Source organism: Marmota monax, unplaced genomic scaffold (assembly GCF_021218885.2).
Source record: "Marmota monax isolate L192 unplaced genomic scaffold, Marmota_monax_Labrador192_F-V1.1 WCK01_AAM20220418_F8-fsc00041, whole genome shotgun sequence".
NCBI lineage: Eukaryota > Metazoa > Chordata > Mammalia > Rodentia > Sciuridae > Marmota > Marmota monax.
Window position 1 is genome coordinate 14420598 of NW_026695238.1, and position 24103 is coordinate 14444700.

At 37.5% G+C, this 24103-nt stretch overlaps 1 protein-coding gene across 8 annotated transcripts in view; it reads left to right on the plus strand.

Annotated features, from left to right (window-relative positions):
- The window catches only part of Dis3l2 (DIS3 like 3'-5' exoribonuclease 2), a 335522-nt gene that overhangs the window by 146948 nt on the left and 164471 nt on the right, over positions 1-24103 (plus strand). For all 8 annotated transcript variants that reach the window (XR_009226292.1, XM_046439665.2, XM_046439664.2 and 5 more), the window contains 2 exons: positions 1716-1963; positions 22894-23067. Coding sequence is in view for 7 of the 8 variants with exons in the window: in XM_046439665.2 (XP_046295621.1) it covers positions 1716-1963; positions 22894-23067 (422 nt within the window). In the remaining variant the exon portion in view is untranslated. The remainder of the gene's footprint in view (positions 1-1715; positions 1964-22893; positions 23068-24103) is intronic.

The following is a 24103-nucleotide window of genomic DNA, read 5'->3' on the forward strand; positions in this document are numbered from 1 at the left end:
CAAGAGAACTTGAAAGGGTAAAAAGAAGAAGGAACACTTGTTAGGGACCTCCGGACTAAAGAAACTACATAGAGACAGGGACTTTACAGTCCTACCATTAGAAGGTGTTTCTGAATCTCAGCCTAGCAATGGCCAGATAGACTCAGAGAGAGCCAAGAAACCTCTATCTCAGAGATGCCAGGCAAGGCCAGCAGCATCTGTGAAGGAGTTGACTGGGAGCCCTGATAACAGTGAGTGATCATGAGAAGAGCTTTCCTTTCCCCTTAGGCCTGAGAGGCCTCTCCCCACTGAGATACAGTGGGCATCTGAGTGGCTCTACCAAGGGAGATCCTACTCCAAGAAGCACCTGATACAGGAAGCCTCTTTGTCCTATGGGCCAGGGATTCCCCTCTCTCACCTCGAGGCACCAGAAAGCATGAGGATACCAGTAAAAAGGATCTTGCCACAACAAACGACCTGGTGGGCAAGACCCCTTTGTCCTCACCCAGAGCAACTCGGAAATTATGAAAGCTGTTTGAAGGGGAATTCTACCATATTAGGTGTGCAATCTGGGAAGTCTCTTTGTCCTTGGGGACTGGAGACTATTCTCTCAAATCCAGAGACATTGGACAGATAGTCAGGTAGTGCCAGTAAGGAGATTGTGCCACAAACAGGAAATCCCTAAATGGGAAGCCTCTTTGTCCCTGCAGGCTAGAGAGTACTATTCCACACTTTCAGGTGCCCTGGCCTGGAGAGTCCCCTAATTCCTCACAAGCAGCATCAGTAGAGAACCAGTGGGAGTCCCAGTGGCACCATGTAAACCAAACTTTGCAAAATAATACTGCAGAGACCCTGAAAACAAAATTGTCATTGGAATCTCAGCCCACAGCAATAGGCCAGGATCTGCATGCTAAATAAACCTCAATACTGTGACTGCCTAGCATGAAAGAGTTAAATAATACCAGCATCTCCTAATGTCAATAGCCAGAAAGTTCAGGATTCAAACAAAAACCAGTCATCATACCAAGAACCAGGAAAATCATAACTTGAGAGAGAAAAGGTATAACTTATACCTACATGAAACCATTGATGTTATGACCAGGCTTCACAATGACCATTATGAAGATTCTTCAGCAAGCAATGGAAAATTCTCTTGAAACATTTGAGAAAATAGAAAATCTCAGCAAAGAAGTTATAACTTAATAAGAATAGTAATTTATTTATTTATTTTTTTTAAAGAGAGAGAGAGAGAATATTTTTTTTAATATTTATTTTTTAGCTTTTCGGCGGACACAACATCTTTGTTTGTATGTGGTGCTGAGGATCGAACCCGGGCCGCACGCATGCCGGGCGAGCGCGCTACCGCTTGAGCCACATCCTCAGCCTGTAATTTATATTTAATAACATTTTTAAAGCATTTATGTATTGTTCATAGAGTATGCTGGTATGTCAATGTGAGAAAAGTATAATGCAGAACAAATACCTGGAGCTATACCTATCTGCTGAAGTCTCACTTTTCTTCATAAGACATAGGTCACAGTTATAAAAGCACTTTGATCTAATTTATTCATGTACTGCATAGTTTTTTTTTCCTTGGATATATATGCTTAAATTATTGCAACTTATTGATTACTTACTGCTGGACTCTGCTAGTTGATCAGATAATATCCTCCTGACTTCACCTGATACCCAGTTCTACAGATGAGCAACACTGACATTATCTTTGGTGTTTTCAGGTGGTTTACATCTTGGAGAAAAAACATTCCCGAGCGGCCACTGGCATCCTCAAACTGTTGGCTGATAAGAACAGTGAGCTGTTTAGGAAATATGCCCTGTTTTCTCCCTCAGACCACCGAGTGCCTAGAATTTATGTACCTCTCAAGGACTGTCCCCAGGACTTTGTGACCCGGCCTAAAGATTATGCCAACACATTGTTCATCTGCCGCATCGTGGACTGGAAGGAGGACAGCAGTTTTGCACTGGGGTAGGTGATCTATGGCAAGAAAAACCACTGGTTACAGGAAAGAACTCAGTTTAAGGCACTTTATACTAACTTTTTATGAATTTTAGTTATTGTTTCTTTATTAAAGCCAAGGTATGGTGGTTCTGAGTCCAGAAGTTACCCTTACTTCACTTCAACTAGTTGCCAACAGGTTCCTTGAATTACCAAACAGTAGCCTTTTTGTTTTTGTTTCTGGCATAAAATATAAGCACATTCTGAGCCTCTACAGTTTCCTGTTGTGTCATGAATCCTATTCATACTTGTGTTCTGCAGCAAATTCATTGCATCAAATAGCCAGTTCTTTCCTTTCAGATGCTTTTTTAAAATATGCAAAGTCCAAGCATATTCAGGAGACCTCCCAGTTTCTTTGCTTTAAAGTATGAATATGAAGTCTTGTTTGAATGGTGTGCTTTTTGGTGTTGATCCTGCAGTCAGTTTGATTAGTGCCAAAGGTTTCACCTTAGCATTAAAAGCTAAATTATTACTACTGTAGGGAGGAAGAAGAGTGCCATGTTTCTGTGGAAGCTGTCAGAAATCAGCCTAACTTAAATCTTAGAGATGGTCATTTAATTTTTATTTAAAGAAACTGCTAGACTTCACTATCTGGTCAAGTGCTATGACTATTATAACTAGCAATCACTTTGAAAGAAAAATAATATTGTTTTAGTTGTATCTTTAGGTCTTTATTATGAATGATGTCTGACTTTTGCTTCATAGGAAATGGCAGTGAAAGGTATACAGTATAGAAGAGTCTTTCCTGACATTTAACTCTTAGTCCAGTGTAGTGGCTTGCTGGTTGGTTATCTGACTTATACAGAATGGATCCTCCTGGGAATGTTCTGTGGTGATGTGAGGCAACACTGAACGGATGGCCACAGTGTGCTGCTTTTACCAGGCTTATTCTACACTTAGCTTCTTATGCCTAGCCATGTAATCCAGGTCATACTGATGTTAAGAAATACCCCAGAGCCACTTTTCAGTTATGTGAAGATCAGTGTGATTTCCTTGAATTCAGAGCCTCTTAGGAACTGTTGAACTTTCTTTTTTGCTCTAAAATGGTGCGATTGCAGTGTCATTATTTTTAAACTTAACTCATTATCCAAGAGTGATGTCAACCTCTTGAGCCCCAAGTAATCCTTTTCACAGGCTTGCCCGTTTCTCACCATCAAATCAAAAGGTCTGATGGTGGTCATGACACTGGCCTCTGGTCACAGGAAAGAACACCTTTATACACAGGGCACCTTTATACTAACTTTGATTATGCTGCCACACTGTTTGACAGTGAGAAGGGAAGTCTTTCACATCACACCAGGAAACCCAGTCTTGTCCTTTATCTGCCTTTCTGCCCGAGCCCTTTGTGCATTCTGGATTGGACTGCTGCCTTAGTGTTCAGGTTGTAAGGGTGTAGTTAGGAAATCTTCAACCAGGAAGATTCTTATGTTTCTGTTTCTGTTATTACTCTAATGATCTTGTAGGTTCTCTCATACAACTGAGCCCTTGCTTCATCAGGACCCTAGTCAAAGGGTAGATGCAACAACAACCAAAAGGGAGTCGAGCCTTTGAAGCAACAAACACCTTTGTTGGATCCAAAGAAAGAATATTTTATTTTATTTTTTAAAACCTTTATTTATTTATTTATTTATTTATTTATTTATTTATTTTTATGTGGTGCTGAGGATCAAACCCAATGCCTCGCACATGCTAGGCGAGAACTCTACCGCTGAGCCACAACCCCAGCCCCAAGAAAGAATATTTTAAAAATATGGTAATCATGTATTGTCGTGTAATTTTCAAAATAAAATTTTAAGATAATCAAATGGAAAACTGTGCTTGTTCTCTACCTTCTTAATATAAAGACATTGTAGTAGTGTTTTATGGAAATATGCCTTTTAAAATCTTTGTGGACATGAATAACTGATTAGAGCAAATTAAAACATCTTTGTGGAAATAGAGAAAATCTATTTTGAATAATAAAACCTGGCAGGTTTTCATGACGAAGCTCTCAGATGATGCTGTCACATGAGGGGTGAGGCCTGCAGCTGCTGGGCAAGGCGGTGGTTGCCTTGATGTGCTGTTCTGGCTGTCAGTTACTGATCTTTAGGAACTTAAGCCACCGTTTCCCGTGCTGAATGTGCTGTGCTGACTGCCGAGGTTTCTTCCCTCATCTTTGCCTGGCATTGACCAGGCAGTACTTGTGGTGCTGTGTGTGTGTGTGGTCAGCTTCGGTATACACTGTGCCTACAAGTCAAGTAGAGCTAAGATGGTTTGCTTCTGAATTTCTTCCCTGCCCCTGCATCTCTGACCTTAATGATACTGTGCATCTTCTGCATGTGTCATTACTACTAATTAATTACGTCTTAAAATTATTTACCTCTCTGTAGTTAAATTCAGTTCTCCCGACAGTTTTTTATCAGCTATATGTCATGTGCTGTGCCTTATTATCTGAGAAGCACAAAGACGAACAGTTATATTTTCTTTATTCCAAGAAACTATAATGCAGAAGGACTTAAATGGCATAGGGATTATTTGATTATAAGAAATGAAATCCCTTTCTTATAATTTAAATAAAAGGGAATTACTATGATGGCTTTCCTAAATCCCAGGGCAGGAAATGGATGTGGGCTCATGAGAAACTGAGAACTAACATGCAGCAAAGGATCACAGCTTCTCTCTCAACCACTCTGACCAGCCCAGGCACTACTAGATAGAGATCCCTTTCTGTCATGGACTATGTCATTCGGCATATCTCTGCACAGTAGCCATCTGTATGCTTAGTAACATCCATGGCTACATACTCATGTCTAGATTATTGCCCAGAATTCCTGAGGTAGAATATCTTATTGATCTAGCTTGAGGCAGGTATTTACCCTGGCCAGTAGTTTTACCCAGTGGTGGGGTCCAGGCTCCCTCAATCCACTGCCCAATTAGCAGAACTGTGGGACTCAACACCCTAGGCGGGAGCGCGGATAAAGAAGATGAGTTGAATGGCCCATCTCTCTGATCTCCAACTGTAGTACAAAAAGAATGTCGTAACTTCTTCCATAGAAATGAAATAATTTTCTGGAAGTGAAGGAGGTATGTGAAGGGAGAAATCCAGGATCATTTCTTGGAGAACAGAAGATCTTTACTAAAAGATCTCTTGGACTGAGAGTACAGTGCGGATGGGAAGGGACACAACCAGCAGCCAGAATCACTATAAGCTAATTTAGAAAGAGGAGGTAGGAGAATCTGAAATGAAGAGTCCACTATGGAAGAAAGAGGAGGAGTGAAAGATTCAGAGGAGATTAAGAAGGTAAATACTCCCAGATGCAATAACTGATTAGAATGGGGCACAAAGGAGAAAAACCAATCATAGAATCTTGTGTGAACTACAGGCCTCAGACATGGGTAGGAGGGCAGATGCTGGTGGGATTACTCGAGCAGCCCTGGCCCCCACCTGCCTTTGCTTATGCCTCAGTGCTTGCTACTTCCCTGGCTGACTGCTCCTAGCTCCAGACCCTGCACACTGTACTTCCTTTGCCAGCAGAGACTCTCCTCTTCAGAGTTTGCTCCATGAAATACTCAACTTTTAAATTCAACTCAGTTGTCTGCTCAGAACATCTATCCTGTAGGCCTTCTTTTGGGGGTACTCCTATACCTTTCCAGAGTAACCATTGGTGTAGCTCTCCCATGTGTGGACTGCAGTTCCTTTTAAGTGTTTTTACTTGGCTGTGAACTTCTTTAAGATGAAAATATTTTTGGACAAGACTGGTCAGGTGAATAGATGGAAAGGAGTTGATGACCTTGAGGTCTTGAGCCAGTTCAGCTAGGAAAGTAGAACATAAATTAAGCTAGAAAACAGGAGGCATTTGGGACAGAAAATGATGAGAACCAAGATTCTGTGGCTTCAGAATAAACACTTGACAGGTGTATACAGCATGCAGCAAGTACACAAATCGGATGCAGAGTGCCAGGTTAAAAGATACAGATGTTGAAACAAAAAGTCTGAATAGAATGCACACATTGGCTATCTGATGTCAGTAATTTGGAAGGGTCCAGGAGGAGACCATTGATTTTTGGCTTCATGTTCTCTGTAAACATTGCTGCTCTGGCAGTCCCACAGGTACTTTTGTGTCTCCATTAAAGGAGAACTTAAAGAATATTACAGTATTGGAGACCTCTAGTTAGGAAGTTATTTTCCATCTTACTTTTAAAATTGTCATGAGAGCTCTTACTTGAGCCTTGTTCTCTTCTCTGTATATCACATTTACCACTTTTTCATGAATTTCAATCTTTTAGTGCTATCAAAAACCCAAAGGTAGTCTGTTCTTGGTGAGCCCTTGCTAGCTTTTAGGGATGACTGCTTTTTGTCATACATCACAATATATTTAATACTTTTGATATTTAGTACTAGACTCTTGGCCAGGATAATTAAAAAGTCACATTGGCATCCTTGTTGGAATGATTTGTAATTATATCAGATTTACAGTTTTAAGAGCTTCCCAACCCTCTTAAGTCATCTTTCCTTTTAGAAACTCATGCAGTGGCCCTCACACCTATGTTACTCCTGCCTTGGTGGAATATGCTATCCTGGAGTCCAGAGCTCACAGTCCCAGCCTTCCTGCCAGGGTGTTGTGAGCATGGAGGTTCGTGATCACTTTCTCCTAGATTTGTTATGGTTTATTCTCAAATATGTATGGATAAATCTTGAAAAAAAAAGTTTTATAGCAGCTACTGTGAGAAACAGTAGCAACACTGAAGGCTAACTGAAGATGTAAGATGTAAACTAACCTGGAGCAAACTGACATGTTCATGTTATTTTATCTGCCAAACTCTGATGGCTATGGGGGTTGGGAGAAGAGAGAAGATGAATAGGTCAGTGCAGAATGAGAAATTCTGGTTTGAACCTGGGATTGCCTAGTCTTAATGGAAGGCTATTGGAATGAGATATAGAGATTTTGTTGTTGTGCTGCTGGCTTTTATGAATGAAGGACAACAGAGTCTATTGAAGCCAAGAACGAGACAGGATGAAAGCAGAGGAAGGGAAGTTTTGATTGCCAGGTGTGTGGAGAAGGAAGTTTGCGGGGGCTTTGTCTCCTGGCTTTGCTCTGTAGGGCCAGTTGGCAGATACTCGCTGACAGGCAAAAGTAGATGCTTTTGCTCTTCTACTCAGTTTTGATAGGTACTGAATTCTTTTGGGGGTATATATGAATTGAAGTGGTCACACACTAAATAAGTTTTATTTACTAGGAAAATGAAAAAGAAACCAGGAAGATAGAAAAAGCAAATGGAAAATTAGTGTTTTTTTATGGAAGCGTTGCTTCTAAGATGAGCACACTGAAAAATAACTCTTCAATCATTCCCCCTGCACAAAAGGAATATTTCACCTTTCCTGAACATATTCCTTATTTAAAGAACCTTCTGAGGGAAAGGTTGAGTTGTGTGATGCCAGGAACTTGTATTACCAAACTTATAAGTCCTTTTCAGGGGCGTGGCTCTAGCTGGCTAGTAGATAAAAAGCCAATCAGGCTGAGGAGGGGGCTCTTTTTTGGTGATTGTTGGGCTCCACCTGCTGGTCTACAATGCTCAGCTTTGGAAAAAGCCACATCTTGCAAACCAAGAGCATCCTGATCAAAGCAGAGCAAAAGTCAAAGAATGGAGGAGGATGGTCCTGGTGTCACTTGGTTTGTTTCCCAAGGACCACTGTATGCAGGCACTTACACTTCTTCCCAAATTGCCGTCCCCACCTGCAAATTCTAGTGCTCTTTCTTCAAAGTATTAAAGGAGAACTGTAGATGCCATCAGCCTTCTTGTGCTCTTGGGACTGGTCCAGTCTCTTCGCTGATCCTAAGTAGCAACACTGATTCACTCTCAAGCTTCAGGGTCTTTCTTAAAATCATTCAGTACTGTTGGACCTTCTTCCCGTTTTTTTTTTTTTGTCTGTTTTCACTGATAAAACACTTTTTCTGAAGTCATTGTTCCTTACTTGCTACCTTCTATTGTGTCATATTACTGAGCTGGAAGAAGGGAAAATAACTTGGTCTCTCTTCCTGATTGTAGAAAATACACAGCCAATGGTGTTGCGTCTTTGTCACATGTCTTGTTCACCTTGTGTTGTTACTGAGGTTCTGGGCCGTATGTTCAGCCAGTGTTGACTCCTCCCCACACCTGGCTTTTCAGGGATCTGATACCATTTTGCCTATTTGGGTGAGTTTCAGCATGAACCAGTGTGCATGGGAGCATTTATTTAAGAGCAGTAATGATAGTGGTCGTGACCACTACAAGAATGTGTGACCTGTGCATAGCCTAGTTTTAAGGCCAAACTTTCTAAGAATATTTAGAAGAGGAAAGAGATGCATAGCCAAGAGCACTAATACTGACTGATAAATATTCTTGTTTTCTTTAAGACAAACAGGCTGATTTGAAGGACTGTTTTTTTCATAGTTTCTGTCTAGTTTTTATTTCCATATCACCCAGGACAAGCCAGTCTGATGCTTATCTCTATAGAATGTTTATATAGACACTCCATAACCCCTACCTATCAACTGCAGGAAGCTGGGAATGTTTCAAGCATTATCTGGACGTCCTTCATGTGAGTGGGAATAGTGTTGGTAGAAGAGCTTTGGTGAGTGAAAAAAACTTGAGGTGATGAACATTATACATTTCTCTGAGGAAAGCTTTCTTCCTTTTAACTGTTTATTATTGCAATATCAAAATTAGGATAGGGGCTGGGGTTGTGGCTCAGTGGTAGAGCGCTCATCTAGCACGTGCGAGGCCCTGGGTTCGATCCTCAGCACCACATGAAAATAAATAAACAAAATAAATTTGCAGATAGATCATTAAAATTATATTTTTTAAAAAAATTAGGATAAAATTTTTAAGGTTTTAAAAATTTTTTAAATTTTTAAGGAACAAGACAGGAATGCCCTCTCTCACCACTTCTATTCAATTTAGTTCTTGAAATACTAGCCAGAGCAATTAGACAGACAAAAGAAATTAAAGGCATAAAAATAGGAAAAGAAGAACTTAAATTATTACTATTTGCAGATGATATGATTCTATACCTAGAAGACCCAAAAGGGTCTACAAAGAAACTACTAGAACTAATAAATGAATTCAGCAAAGTGGCAGGATATAAAATCAATACGCATAAATCAAAGGCATTCCTGTATATCAGCAACAAACCTTCTGAAATGGAAATGAGGAAAACCACTCCATTCACAATATCCTCAAAAAAAATAAAATACTTGGGAATCAACCTAACAAAAGAGGTGAAAGATTTATACAATGAAAACTACAGAACCCTAAAGAGAGAAATAGAAGAAGATCTTAGAAGATGGAAAAATATACCCTGTTCATGGATAGGCAGAACTAACATCATCAAAATGGCGATATTACCCAAAGCTCTCTACAGGTTTAATGCAATGCCAATCAAAATCCGAACGGCATTTCTTGTAGAAATAGATAAAGCAATCATGAAATTCATATGGAAAAACAAAAGACCCAGAATAGCAAAAGCAATTCTAAGCAGGGAGTGTGAATCTGGAGGTATAGCGATACCAGATTTCAAACTGTACTACAGAGCAATAGTAACAAAAACAGCGTGGTACTGGTACCAAAACAGACGGGTGGACCAATGGTACAGAATAGAGGACACAGAGACCAATCCACAAAATTACAACTTTCTTATATTTGATAAAGGGGCTAAAAGCATGCAATGGAGGAAGGATAGCATCTTCAACAAATGGTGCTGGGAAAACTGGAAATCCATATGCAACAAAATGAAGCTGAATCCCTTTCTCTCGCCATGCACAAAAGTTAACTCAAAATGGATCAAAGAGCTTGATATCAAATCAGAGACTCTGCATCTGATAGAAAAAAAAGTTGGCTACGATCTACATATTGTGGGGTCGGGCTCCAAATTCCTTAATAGGACGCTCATAGCCCAAGAGTTAATAACAAGAATAAACAAATGGGACTTACTTAAACTAAAAAGTTTTTTCTCCGCAAGAGAAACAATAAGAGAGGTAAATAGGGAGCCTACATCCTGGGAACAAATTTTTACTCCTCACACTTCAGATAGAGCCCTAATATCCAGAATATACAAAGAACTCAAAAAATTAAACAATAAGATAACAAATAACCCAATCAACAAATGGGCCAAGGGCCTGAACAGACACTTCTCAGAGGAGGACATACAATCAATCAACAAGTACGTGAAAAAATGCTCACCATCTCTAGCAGTCAGAGAAATGCAAATCAAAACCACCCTAAGATACCATCTCACTCCAGTAAGATTGGCAGCCATTAGGAAGTCAAACAACAACAAGTGCTGGCGAGGATGTGGGGAAAAGGGTACACTTGTACATTGCTGGTGGGGTTGCAAATTGGTGCGGCCAATTTGGAAAGCAGTATGGAGATTCCTTGGAAAGCTGGGAATGGAACCACCATTTGACCCAGCTATCGCCCTTCTTGGACTATTCCCTGAGGACCTTAAAAGAGCATACTGTAGGGATACTGCCACATCAATAATCATAGCAGCACAATTCACAATAGCTAGACTGTGGAACCAACCCAGATGCCCTTCAATAGATGAATGGATAAAAAAAATGTGGCATTTATACACAATGGAGTATTATGCAGCACTAAAAAATGACAAAATCATGGAATTTGCAGGGAAATGGATGGCATTAGAGCAGATTATGCTAAGTGAAGCTAGCCAATCCTTAAAAAAAATGCCAAATGTCTTCTCTGATATAAGGAGAGCAACTAAGAACAGAGCAGGGAGGAAGAGCATGAGGAAAAAGATTAACATTAAACAGAGACGAGTGGTGGGAGGGAAAGAGAGAGAGAAGGGAAATTGTATGGAAATGGAAGGAGACCCTCATTGTTACACAAAATTACATATAAGAGGTTGTGAGGGGAAAGGGGGGAAGGGAACAAGGGAGAGAATTGAACAATAGCAGATGGGGTAGAGAGGGAAGATGGAAGGGGAGGGGAGGGAGGATAGTAGGGGATAGGAAAGGTAGCAGAATACAACAGTCACTAATATGGCATTATGTAAAAATGTGGATGTGTAACCTATGTGATTCTGCAATTTGTAGTTGGGGTAAAAATGGGAGTTCATAACCCACTTGAATCAAATGTATGAAAGATGATATGTCATGACCTTTGTAATGTTTTGAACAATCAATTAAAAAATAATATTGCTCCCCCCCAAAAAAAAAATAAAATAGAAACTGGAAAGAAAAAAAAATTAGGATAAAATTTTTAAGGTTTTGAAATTTTGTAATGAATATTATTAAAATTATTCGGACATATACTATAGACAATGGAAATTTTCTAAAATGTCACCCCAGAAATATTCACTTGGTTTGGTATATATTTAACTAAAATACAGTTTTAAAATTTTTATTTATTTTTATTTTTTTAATGAACAAAGTATATTTCACAGACCAAAGAACAAAATGTGACACGTAATTTTTGGAGCCTGATATTAAAACCAACCAATGGAATCACCTCCCAGATTAAGAAATATTAACAATATAACCAATACTGTGGATCTATTTGTGTTTTTTCCCTAGAATTAACTAGTGTCTCAAATATGCTAATCAAAATATGCTTTTAAAATAATCCGTATTTATGTCATTAAAAATGTAACTTAGTTTTGCTTGGTTTTGAACCTTACGAAAATATCACATTACATATATTCTTCAATGACTTGCATTTTTAAACATGTTTCTAAAATATTTTCCTATATTTTACTCACTTTAATGCATATTTTCATTTCCTGAACTATACCACAATTTATTTATCTAGCAGTGAGTATTTGGGTTAAATTGAGATTTTTATTATTACAAATAATGCTCCCATAAACATTCAAGTGCTCACTAAAATTTCTAGCCTTTGCTTAGGAATGAAATTACTGGATCATATGTATGTATGTATTTAACTTTACAACTTTGTAGCCAAAAACTGTTTTCCAAATTGTACCCATTTTTAGTCCATTACTAAGAGTGTGTCTTAAAAGAGTTTTCATTTCTTTGTTCTTATCAACATTGATATTGTTAGACTCTTCACTTTTTGTCCATTCATTGTAATTTATTTTTTCCTAATTACTAAAGAGATAGAACATCTTTTCATATATTTGTGTTCAGATGTTTTCTGTTCTAGAAAAATGTCTTCATGTCTTTATTGATTTTTAAAAATTTTTTTATTTAGATATTTTTGATTTGCAGAAATTGTCAAAATAATACTGAGTTTCTGAATATATCCTTTACCCGTCTTCTCCTCTGTTAACATCTTATATTACAATAGGATATTTATCACAACTAAGGAGTTAACTTTAGTACAAGACTATTAAATTATATAACTTAGCACATCTTACTAGTTTTTTCACTAATACCATTTTTCTGTTCCAGAATTTGGTTCAGGACCCCACATTGAAATTAAGTGTAACATCACTGTAGTATCTCCATTTCGTCATAGTTCCTTAGTCTTGTCTTTCATGAACTTGACATACTGAGCAGTGGTTTTGTAGATTATTTCTCTGTTGTTTTCTTGTGATTAGATTGAGATTAGACATTTTTGGGAAAAGAACCACAGAAGCAATGTGCATCAGATCATAGGGACATGGCTTCATTATCTACTACTGGTGATGTTAACCTCGATCACTAGGCTCAGGAGCTATCTACCAGGATTCCTAACTTTCTATGTTTTCTTATAATTATATTTGAGAAGATTTTTTGGGATTTTGCAGTTATACTGTTTCTGTTTAAATTTTGATCCACTTGTTTTAGCATTCACTTTTTTTTTCTCATTTTAAGTTTGGATATTATTTATCATTTGGGTTTTTTTTGGAAGTCAAAAAAATATTCTGGAAAGTAATCTTTTTGTAGTCACAGATATGGAAAAATGTATTTTCCCTAGTTTATGAGTTGACTTTCATGTTATTAATGATTCATTCTAAAGAACAGGTGTTCAGAATTGTATTTTTAAAGTTTTTCTGCTGGTATATATAGAATTACAATTAATTTTTCTACATTAATTCTCTATCCAACCATCTGATAAATTCCTTTATTTAATGCTTTATTTGTAATTTTTTTAAGATTTCCTATTTTATCAGATCATTGATAATGCCAGATTTAATTCTTTCATTCTAATCCCTGTACCTTTTATTTCTTTTTTCTATCTTCCTGAACTAGAATTTCACCATTAAGGAGGAGATTTTTTCTACTCAACTAATACAAGTTTAATTTCAAATTAGCGGTTTTTTTTTTTTGAGTTTCAAGAAAGGCTAGTATGCTTCTTTTCCATACCCTAAAAACATTGATTCATACATTCATTGAAACCAATATATATCGGGCACCTAAGATACATAAATGTCAGTGAATGCAGAAATAAAGAAATGTTTTTTCTTCTATGAATGATATTTCCCATCTGATGGTATGGATGATATGCACCTAAATTGCTGTGACACAGCTATAAAGTGGAATGTTCTAGAAAGGAGATATAATTGAAGGAGAGTGATAGTACTGGTGGATGGGGAGCTTGAAGTGTGGGTATTTGCTCTGCGGGACAAGAATGACTCTCTGACCTTGTTGCTTTAATCCACGTACCTGAAATGAACTGGGCTTATGTTTTGTGGGCCTCCTTTACCATGGAAGTAAAGGAAGCCAGTTTATGACTGAAATATATTTGTTTAAGAAAAGGACATTTATAGTAGTAGTGTGCTGTAGAACCAGCACCACCATGTCAGTGTAGAGTGTTTACCTACAAGATATGTGATGCCAACAGTTGTGAAATTTTATTATTGGGAGTAAGAACTGTATATTTTATGTTGCAGAGTGAAGGGATTTGCTTCTCATGGATATTTTTCAATATATTGTATTGGAATGCTTTTATCAGCAAGTAATAAAAATTCTGACCCAAAATGACTTTATAATAAGGGTCTAGCCAGATGCATTGGGGCACACCTGTAATCCCAGCAACTTATGAGGCTAAAGCAGGAGGATTGCATGCCCAAGGTCAGCCTCAGCAATTTAGCAAGGCCACTTCTCAAAATTTTTTAAAAAGGTAGAATACCTTGGGTTTCATCCCTAGTATCACAAGCAAAACCAAACCAAACCCCTTCACTCTAAATAAGAGTTAAGAAGTTGTACAGCTCCTTACCTAATAGACTCAGTGACTTGAGGATATTTCCAGTTGCCCTTTGCAGTCCTCAGGGATCCTATAGTGGTTTCTCTGTGGTTGAGAAGATGGCTGCTAATACAGGTAGGCTGCCGGCTTTCTTAGTCACATTCCACACAAAGGGATGTGACTCCATTTACTGTCTTTGGGGAAGCCAGGTACTGATTTCATTGTAGTAACAATGATCTGCCTCTGGAGCTGAAGGTGCTAAGTTCCTTGCTTGAACAAAGATTAGGTTTCCCTTAGGAAGGAGGAAGGAGACATGAATGTTGGTACAAGACTATTAAATTATATAACTTAGCACATCTTACTAGTTTTTTCACTATTACCATTTTTCTGTTCCAGAATTTGGTTCAGGACCCCACATTGAAATTAAGTGTAACATCACTGTAGTATCTCCATTTCGTCATAGTTCCTTGGTCTTGTCTTTTATGAACCAAGAATGGGCACGACAGTTTTTATTAGATTATGATTATTTTTCTATAATTCTTAAATTGGAAAAAAATAGTCAATTTTTTTTTTAATTAAAGGAAGCTTAGAAAATAGAGAAAAAGTCATTCATAATCCTTCCTCTAAGGAATTCTATTTCAGTGAATACATATTTTAAACTATACCATACATATTATTTTATGTTTTTAACATTTTATGTCATAGTCATTTATATCTTCAGAATGATTTTTCTAGAATGCATAATAATCAATTGGACAAACATGCCATTATTTAGTATATCATTTATATATTATTGGAAATCTGAATAACTTCTTTTACTTCCTTTCAGCTCTAAGTTTTTTTTTTTTTTAAGTTTTTTTACAGCTGTTTTAGATTTACAGAAAATTGTCAAGATGGTACAATTCTCATGTATGTGCACCCCAAATAATTTCCCAATGTATTAACATGTTAGTGCGATATATTTGTTGCAATTAATGAGCCAATATTGATACATTATGAACAAAAGTTCATATTTTAATCAGATTTCGTTATTTTTATTATTGATAGTAGCAGTGGCAGTTTCAGTAGTAGTAATAGTATTGATCTAAACTCCTTTTTCTCTTCCAGGATCCAATATTACATTTAATTATCTTGTCTCCTTGGGGTCTTATAGCTACGAGAATTTCTTATTTCTGAAAGGCAGAGTAGCTTGAAATGTGCTTTTAAGAAAACACCAGATATTTCAGTGTGACATTATAATTGTCCTAAAACAGCCATCTTTTCTGACAGTGAATAGAAGACATAGAAACTACTTAGGAAGCTATAGCATTTGAACTGTATTGCAAGAAAGGGAAAGTTATATTCATTATTCATTTTAAATAAAATTTACCCCAGAATTAAATTTAAAACATAAAAACAAACTCTCTTGCAAGACAAATACACAATGTATATGTTAGTTCCCTTGTGGATTTTAGTTTTGTTTAGATTCCAAGGTAGTCTGGTTTTTAGGGAGAGAGCAGAGTTTATGAGTGAGTATATTGCATTATTGTTTCTGGGGCATCTAAGGTCTGAAAAGCTTGGGCTCTTTCAGTATACTGACCAGTTAGATATTTTATCTTGGACAAGTTCTTCAGTCTGTGCTGCTATCAAGTATATCCCAGTGAAAATCTGTAATGAATTTATTTAAATAAGGCACTTGAGAAATGTTCTCTGAAACTTAGTAAAATAAATGTTAATTAAGGCTAATAGGAACTTGGAGTCATTGATCATATTTGGAAACCATAACTCAAATATAATTTTGTCATTATAAATTATGTTGTAATTTCAGTAAACTAATTAAGATTCTAGGACTTAAAACTCGTGAAAATTTTGCTAAAATACAAAGCATCAAATGAGAAAAAAATCTTTTGCCTTTAGGTCCAATGACTGATTTGACTTGTTCTTATAATAGTATTAGATCCATCACCTCACCTGCTAGCTTTTGTCCTCCTTTCTCTTTGCCTTTACATTACAGGTGTGGATCCAGTATCAGCGCTGGTTCCCTTTGTGAGGCGTGCTGAGTACTGGATCCACCATCTCTTGGTAGGTCTTAGTTTATTATCTAATAGTTTTTAAGAAAGGATTTGTGAGAGGTATGTTCTCTGAATTCTTGAATTTGGATATCTTTATCTTCAAAATCCAGTGGTACCCTCCCTAGAATGTGGTTCAGTGGTGATTTTGTGTGTTAATTTTTCCTGAGGCAATTTTTCTGTCTGTAAATTTAAATTTTATTTCAGGAAAGTTGTCTTTATAGGTTTTTGTTGTTTCTTTGATTGATTGATTGACGGTCTGATTTTGTTTCTTTAAGATGCAGTCTTGCTGAGTTGTATAGGCTGACCTCATACTCCTAATCCTGCTGCCTCAGCGTCCTGATTACTCAGCCTCCCGTTCCTGGGATTATAAGCACCTGACATGGCAACCAGTCAGGAAGATTGTCTTAACTGATATCTTTGAAAGTTATTTCTATTCTTCATATCTAGATGCTTCCTTTAGAAGCAAAATTGCAAATGCATAAGGAATAAATCAGTCACTTTGGGACCATTGTTACTTTTATTTTAAAATAAGTTTATTTGAATAACAGCATTGTGATAGTGCAGCAGCTGCTCTGGTAACTGAGATGGCTACTAGACGATTAACAGGCAGGTAGCATGTACAGAATGGATATGCTGGACAAGGGATGATTCATGTTCTATGCAGGACAGAGCAGGATGACACAGATTCATTACTTTATTCAGAATGGCATGCAGTTTAAAACTCAAGAATTGCTTATTTCTGGAGTTTTCCATTTAATAATTTCCAACCATAGTTGACCACTGATTAACAGAAACCTCAGAAAGCAAAACCATGGGTACAGGTGTCTGCTATTATGAGTTCTTCCTGGATTTTAGTATTGTATTTCAAAAGTTAGGTATTATAAAATGCCTTTTTGTCCATATTTTTAGTCTCTTTTCTACTTTAGATCTAAGGAGATAATTTTTGGCCATATATATATTCTTACCAGCTTCACAAAGTGAAAGTAGGGTGGTCATGGTATTCTAGATCTGCCTCTCATACACTGCCCTGAGATACCCACCACATGTGAGAATGTGTTTCTTTTCATGTTACTGTAGTTGTCTAATAAACTATACACGATATAAGTCATTGTTTATTCTTCTCCCAGCAACTATGTATGCTCATTAATGAATGGTTATTTGTTATTTTTAATATTACTAGATAGAATTATATGAAATTATGTTTTATAGCTTAAAAATCCAATATTGGCAATTTCATGTGCCTCAATATCATGTATGATTATCCTCTTTATATATTACTTGTCATTCTTGAATCCTTTGCTTCCGAGTCATCACTCACTGGCTTAAACTGAATATAACTTTTTTAAGAAAGAAGTTGGTGTAGTATGTTTTGTGTCTGTTTATATTAGTCAGGATTCTTGTAGTCTCAGTCAGAAGAATCATTATTATTATAAAGGTGAGTGTTAGAGGACAAGGTTAAAAATGTTGTGACTAGTAGAACTGAGCCCAGCGGCACTTGCCTGTAATCCCAGCTGCTCTAGGGCCTGAGGCAGGAGGAGTACAAATTTGAGACCAGCATGTGCAACCTAGTAAGCCCCAGTCTCTAAGTAAAATGCAAAGAAAGGAAAGGAAATACAATGATATAAAAGGGCTGGGAAGGTAGCTCAGTGATAGAGTGCTTTCCTGGCAAGTGTGAGGCCTGGGTTCAATTCTCAGTACTGGAAAAGAAAAATTGTGAGTGGGTCTTAAGTGTGATATTGAAAAGCCTGACTCCTCTTGCATCCTTGGTATCCAGACTTTGTGCACTGGCTCTAGGCTGCCAAGGGAGAGCACCATGACTGTCCTGGAGGAAGCTCTGCAACCTTACAAGGTGTTGTCTTCTGATTAGTCTCATAATTTAGCAGTCAGCAGACAATTACACCATTTTACTCAGTGACTTTTATATGCTTTGCTTCTTTCAAGAGGTGAAATACTTGATTATAAACAAAATTGAATGAGATACCAATCGCTTTTTCTGTATTTCTGAAATCTATGGATTGTGATGTTCATGCAAACCATGGTAGGCAGGACAGATGAAGATAGCAGTCCCAAGCCCAGAGTTAGTATCTCACAATTTTAATGGAGCAAGATTTCTGCCTTCTTCATTAAAGAAGAGCTGAGGGATATAACTTGTTATCAAGTAGTGTTGGGTCGTCCTGGCATGGTTCTTTATCATGGACTCAAAGTGATTACTATTGCTGGCACACTGGTATCCTGGACAGGCAGGGGCCAGGTTATCAGAAGAAGAAGTTAATGTGGAGCTCATTTCCTGCTGCCATGTACCTTGTTCATGTCAAGGAAGCACTGCAGTGGTTGGGAAGGCAGAATCTTCCATTCCCAGACCCCTCCTCCCTCCACAGTGGGATCACTTGGCTGAGCATTCTTGTGGAATTCTAATAGTTATACTGTGTCTGGGTACATTTTAATAGTCCCATTCCATCCACATGTCTCTTCCCCAGATATGCCTGTCACCAGTCCTTCAATCATTCTTTGAGGTCCCTGTCCTTCTGGCTAAACTTAAAGTCACTGCCTATCGGGCCATCTTTTCTCAGCCGAAGTGGACCATGGATATATTACAAGGTTTTGGTTACAATTCTTTTCAGAGCCTGTTCCTTCAAATGCTATCATAGTCCACTTAAGAATCATGAAAATGGAAGGTCATTTTCGACTAGGCATTCAGGGTACTCAGACCTTTCTGTATCCCCTGAATCTTATTCTTTCTCATCAATGCCCCTACTTTTCACCTAAGATACTTGTTAGATCCTAAATACAGTAATGTAATCATTCATCATCTTTTTAAAAAAATTTTTTAATCTTTATTTTATTTATTTATTTTTATGTGGTGCTGAGGATCAAACCCAGTGCTAGGCGAGTGCTCTACCGCTGAGCTACAACTCCAGCCCTCATTCATCATCTTTTGAAAAAAAAATTTTTCTGCCTTAGCCTGGCTGCTACAAGAAATTCAGGATACTTTTTTTTTTTTTTTAATTTTTGTAGTTGTAGATGGACAGCATGCCTGTATTTTTTTGTTTATTTTTATGTGATGCTGAGGATTGAACCCAGTGCCTCACAAGTGCAAGGCAAGTGATCTGCCACTGAGTAACATCCCCAGGAATCTTTTTTGATGAAAAAAGAAAGTTCCTGAGTTTTCTTCTTAGCCCAGAATCAAGAATTTAGAGATTAAGCATATAATTTTTCGTTTCCATCTCCTTTTTTGATTCTGTAAGTCTCTATTTCTGTGAGCCCTGCAATATCTCCCCCACCCCTCCACCTGCCAGACCAGGGATTGAACCACCCAAGGGCATTTAACCACTGAGCCACATCCCCATCCCTTTTTATTTTTTATTTTGAGACAGGGTCTTACTATGTTGCTGATTCTGGCTTTGAACCTGTGATCCTCCTGCTTCAGCCTCCCAAGCTGCTGGGGTTACAGATGTGTGCTACCATACTCAGCAAGTATCCTTTTTATAAACTCTTTCCAACCAGAGTTGGTTTCTTGTCCTTGTAACCAAGAACTCAAGACAGTTAAAAGATATTGATGTTAGGAGATAAATGTAGAAAACTAAACTTCAGGAACCTGTGGGAATAATAAATAGGTTAGTTAGATGTTTGGGAAATACCTTGGGTTGTATTAATTTTTAAATACGAATTTTTTAAATGACTAATTATTGCCTGTGATCTCCAGAATTTAAAGTTTTTTGTTTGTTTGTTTTTTTAATCTAAACAACATTATTGCAAGTAGTCATCCAGTGCAATGTGGAATTCCCGTGTCCTTCAAACTTCAGAAGCAGGGACAGTTTGTCCCCTAGATATTCACATCCTAGTGCACACTGGTAATGATTTTGTTATTTAAAAAATAAGGTAACATTGGGGTAACCTGTGTCTTTAACTGTCTGGATTCTTAGTTTCTGGAAAGAGAAACGAGCTCTGTTGGGGAAGGAGTTTATTGGAAGAATATTGAAGGGCCCACAGAAACAGTGAGAGGCTTGAATTCCCTGAAAAAAGGGGAGGAGTGAATTAAGACAACTCTGAAGAGCTCAGAAGTCATCCAGCCCTCACTGTTTGGCCATGGTGGTTCTTACCACTGCTCTTGCAAACCACCACTTCCACTGGACACTATTGCTACCACTGCAGTCACTAGAAACCACTCTTGCTGCCATGAATGGGTCTGGAGTACCTCTTTGAGTCATTATTTTCACATTCAAAGTCTTGAGCTGAGGCAGAGTTTAAGTCATACACAGTGTATTGGCTTCTGGTGTGCATGGTGTGAGTGGGGTCTTCCTTAGAGAGAGGCCACGCATCATGTAGTGGGAGGTTGGTCATTACTGTAATGGGAATCAAGTCTTTTCTCCCACTTCAGTGTTCAGTTTTTTCTTCCAGTTTGTATACCTTTTATTTTTTCTTGCCTTGTCACATTTACTAGGAACTTCAATGCAATGTTAAATATTATTAAAGAGAATGAACACCTTTGTTTTCTTCCTGATCCAGGAAAACTGTTTATTCTTTTACCATTAAGTTTGGCATTAGCTCTAGGATTATGGCCTTTAAATAAGTTGAAGAAGTTTATGTCCATTAATCCTGGGTCTTTTATTATAAAAGAATATTGAAATTTTATTAAATTGTTTTTCTTCTATTGAGATAATACATGTTTGTTGATTGCTAATATAATGAATTATATTGGTTGACTTTTTGTTTGTTTATTTTTTAGTGTTGGTCATAATGTGTTATCCTTTTTATATAGTGGTCAATTCTGTTTTCTTAAATACTTGGTAAGATTCATCAGTGAAGGTATCTGGACTTGCGGTTTTTTTTTTTTTTTTTTTAAAGGGAGGGTTTTAGACTATGAATTCTATTTCCTTAATAGATTAGGAATATTCATATGTTGATTTATTCTTGAATAATCCTAGGTAATTTCTGTCATTCTAAAATTTGTCCATTTCATCCAGAATATTGAAATTATTGGTTTAAAGTCATTCATAAATCCCTTATGATCCATTTGATACTTGTAGCATGTGTAATGATATTCCTCCTCATTCCTGATGCTGATAATTCATGTCCTTCTGTTTTTATTGACTAATATGAATAGAAATTTATGTTTTATTCTTTCTTCATTGTTTATTTTCTTTTCATTGATTCTTGTTACTTTTTTTTTCCTTCTACTTTTTTGGAGTCAAATTTGTTCTTTTCTTTATAGTTTTTTAAGGTAGAAGCAGCTTTGTTCATTGATTTGACACTTCCTTTTTTATATGAGTATTTAATGCTATAAATTTCCCTAGAAGCACTGCTTTAGCTGCTTCTGTAATGTGTTATGTTTTTGTTCAGTTCAGAATATTGCCTAATTTACTTTTCTCTCCTCCTCAACCTGTGCATTGTTTAATTTCCAAATATTTGGGGATTTTCCAGATAGCTCTTTATAATTTTATGTTCTCATATTTCTCTGCCTTTGGCTTTTTGGTGTGCTTTCTGTGAGATCACCACTTTGGTTTGCGGAGGAGTCACTGATCTCAGCCCATAGGTCACTGCACAGGCTCCCTCAATATAACCTGAAGGACAGGAGTGTGTGTGGACTGTGGCTGCCCTTTCATGGTTGACGGGTGAGAAATGGGGCCAACCCTGCTGCCACCACTGCTGTACTCCTCAAGGCTGAAGATCAGAATTTGTTAAAAGTCTGCCTGTTAGACCACCAAGTCCCCAATTTCAATTTACAGCTCTGTACCTGAGAACTCGGGCAGCCAGGCATCTAAACAGAGTTTTCTTTAGTGAAATTGAATGATGCCAGAGTTAAATTCCTTGCAAAAAGAGCAGAGGGGATTCCTGGATCATCCTGGGGGGAGATGAGTAGACGTGAACAACAGGAGAGATGGCCATCTTTGGTTTCCCCAGTACCCTCTTGAAAGGCAACTACTGCAAGGTTCAGATTACATTTCCTATTTGCTATCTGTTTTTAACATGAAACTTGAGACTTGTTATCTGTATGTGCCATGACAATATTTACAATAGAGAATTATTAATTTTAATATATATGTAGATGACCAACCGATGAGTGAGATCTTCTCTTTAAAAGGTAGAACTGTGTTCATGTAAGGAATGTCCTATTAAATGCAGAGTGGACTTTAATGTCCAGTCCCTAAATTGTGAATGATAGTTTGCTAGGTATTATAGATACTTTAAATTTTCTTCTCAGTACCTTTCTGGGTTTTCTAACCTTTTTTCTAGTAAACATACATTATTATGTTTAGATAACATATTTTTACCTTTTAAAGGTAAAATCTAGTAGAATTATGAAACAAATATGAGTTATCAGCTCTAATCCAGTGACTTCAGGTGTAGGCACTCTGAAGGTAATGATTTAATAGCAAACTGAGTTGAACAGAATTGTCTCTAAAGGTGTTTTCCAGAAGCATCTATGCAAGCCTTTTATAATGTCAGTTTTGACTTCTCCACGAAAAATTGCAGGTTCCAAGAAAGGCCTTCTGGCCCTGTTCCCAAATCAGAATTCCTTAAGAAAGGTAAAATTACATTGTAATCATGGACTTTACAGGCCAAGAATATTCTTGTTTCTTCTTCTTACCCCTTCCCTGTCCTCATACACTGGTTATTGCATTCCTGCTGTGGAGGGACAGAAGATTTTTAACACTGTCCCAGCACCTTTTTTTTAAAGAGTAGACAGGTGCCAGTGTTTCATTTGTTCACTAACCCAATGTTCCCTCTCTGTTCTGTCCACAGGCAGCTGGCTAAGAGTCTTGGGCAGGCTGGTGAAATTGAGCCTGAAACAGAAGGGATACTAACAGAGTATGGTGTAGATTTCTCTGATTTCTCCTCAGAAGTTCTAGAATGTCTCCCCCAAAGCCTGCCCTGGACAATTCCACCAGAGGAACTCTGCAAGAGAAGAGATTTAAGGTAAATACCTGAAATCCTTTAAGAAATCTCTAATATTTTTCTGCCTTATAACCTATTTCCTAGGGGTTGGACGCAGAAGTTTCCGTCTTTCCACTAACATTCAAATTCAGTTGAGAGTTCAGTGTTTCTTGAGTATTTAAGAAGCAAAACTGGCTTATGAGGTAAATCTAGCACAATACCATTTTATATACAGTTCATGAACTCAGAATGGTTTTTATATTTTAAATGGTTGGAAATAGTATAATAGTAATATTTCAAGAAAATTACATGAAATTCAAACTTCAGTGTCCATAAAGTTGCATTGGAGCATAACCATGCTTATTCATTTACATATAGCTTGTGGCTATTTTGCACTACAACTATAAGGTTGGGTAGCTGCAACAGAGACCAGGTAGCCTGCAAAGCTGGAAATACTTACCATCTGGCCTTTTGCAGAAGTTTGCTGACCCCTGTTCTGGACCATTCTGATTTCAAAAATTAAAGGTGCCACTTCTTTTCTTCTCACTGTACCCATAGGTCTGGTCAAATAAAAGCAGTGTTATCTGGTTAGAAATGCTTCCTCTAAGTGGGCCTCTCTAGGCACAGACCAAAAGATTCAAGACTTCTGTGCTTGGAGTCTCATTTTAAAGCTTTACTTTTAGGTCTGGAATTCGTTGGAAAGTACTTTTGTGGTATTTTTATAACAACATCTTCTTTGAAGATGTTTCTTCATTGTGGGATGTTAGTTCTTTTCTGATATTTCTCTTCAGAATTTGGTTTCAGTACTGGCATTCATTTTGGATGCCACATGGAGATATTTAGAACCAAGAAACTTTTCATACAACCCACTGAGGCTGTGGAAGGTTTTTACTAAGGTTATCCCATGTCAGAGTCTTTCCACCACACTTGGTCCCTCTGTGCAGCTGAACTTACAGTACCTTCCACTCTGGATGCCCATAACTCCACTGACTTTGAGAGTACTCTTCTGCCCCCTCTTGCTATTTTTTGTCAGTGTGGCTGGTGGAACACACATTATATTTGAAGTCAGCTGACCCAA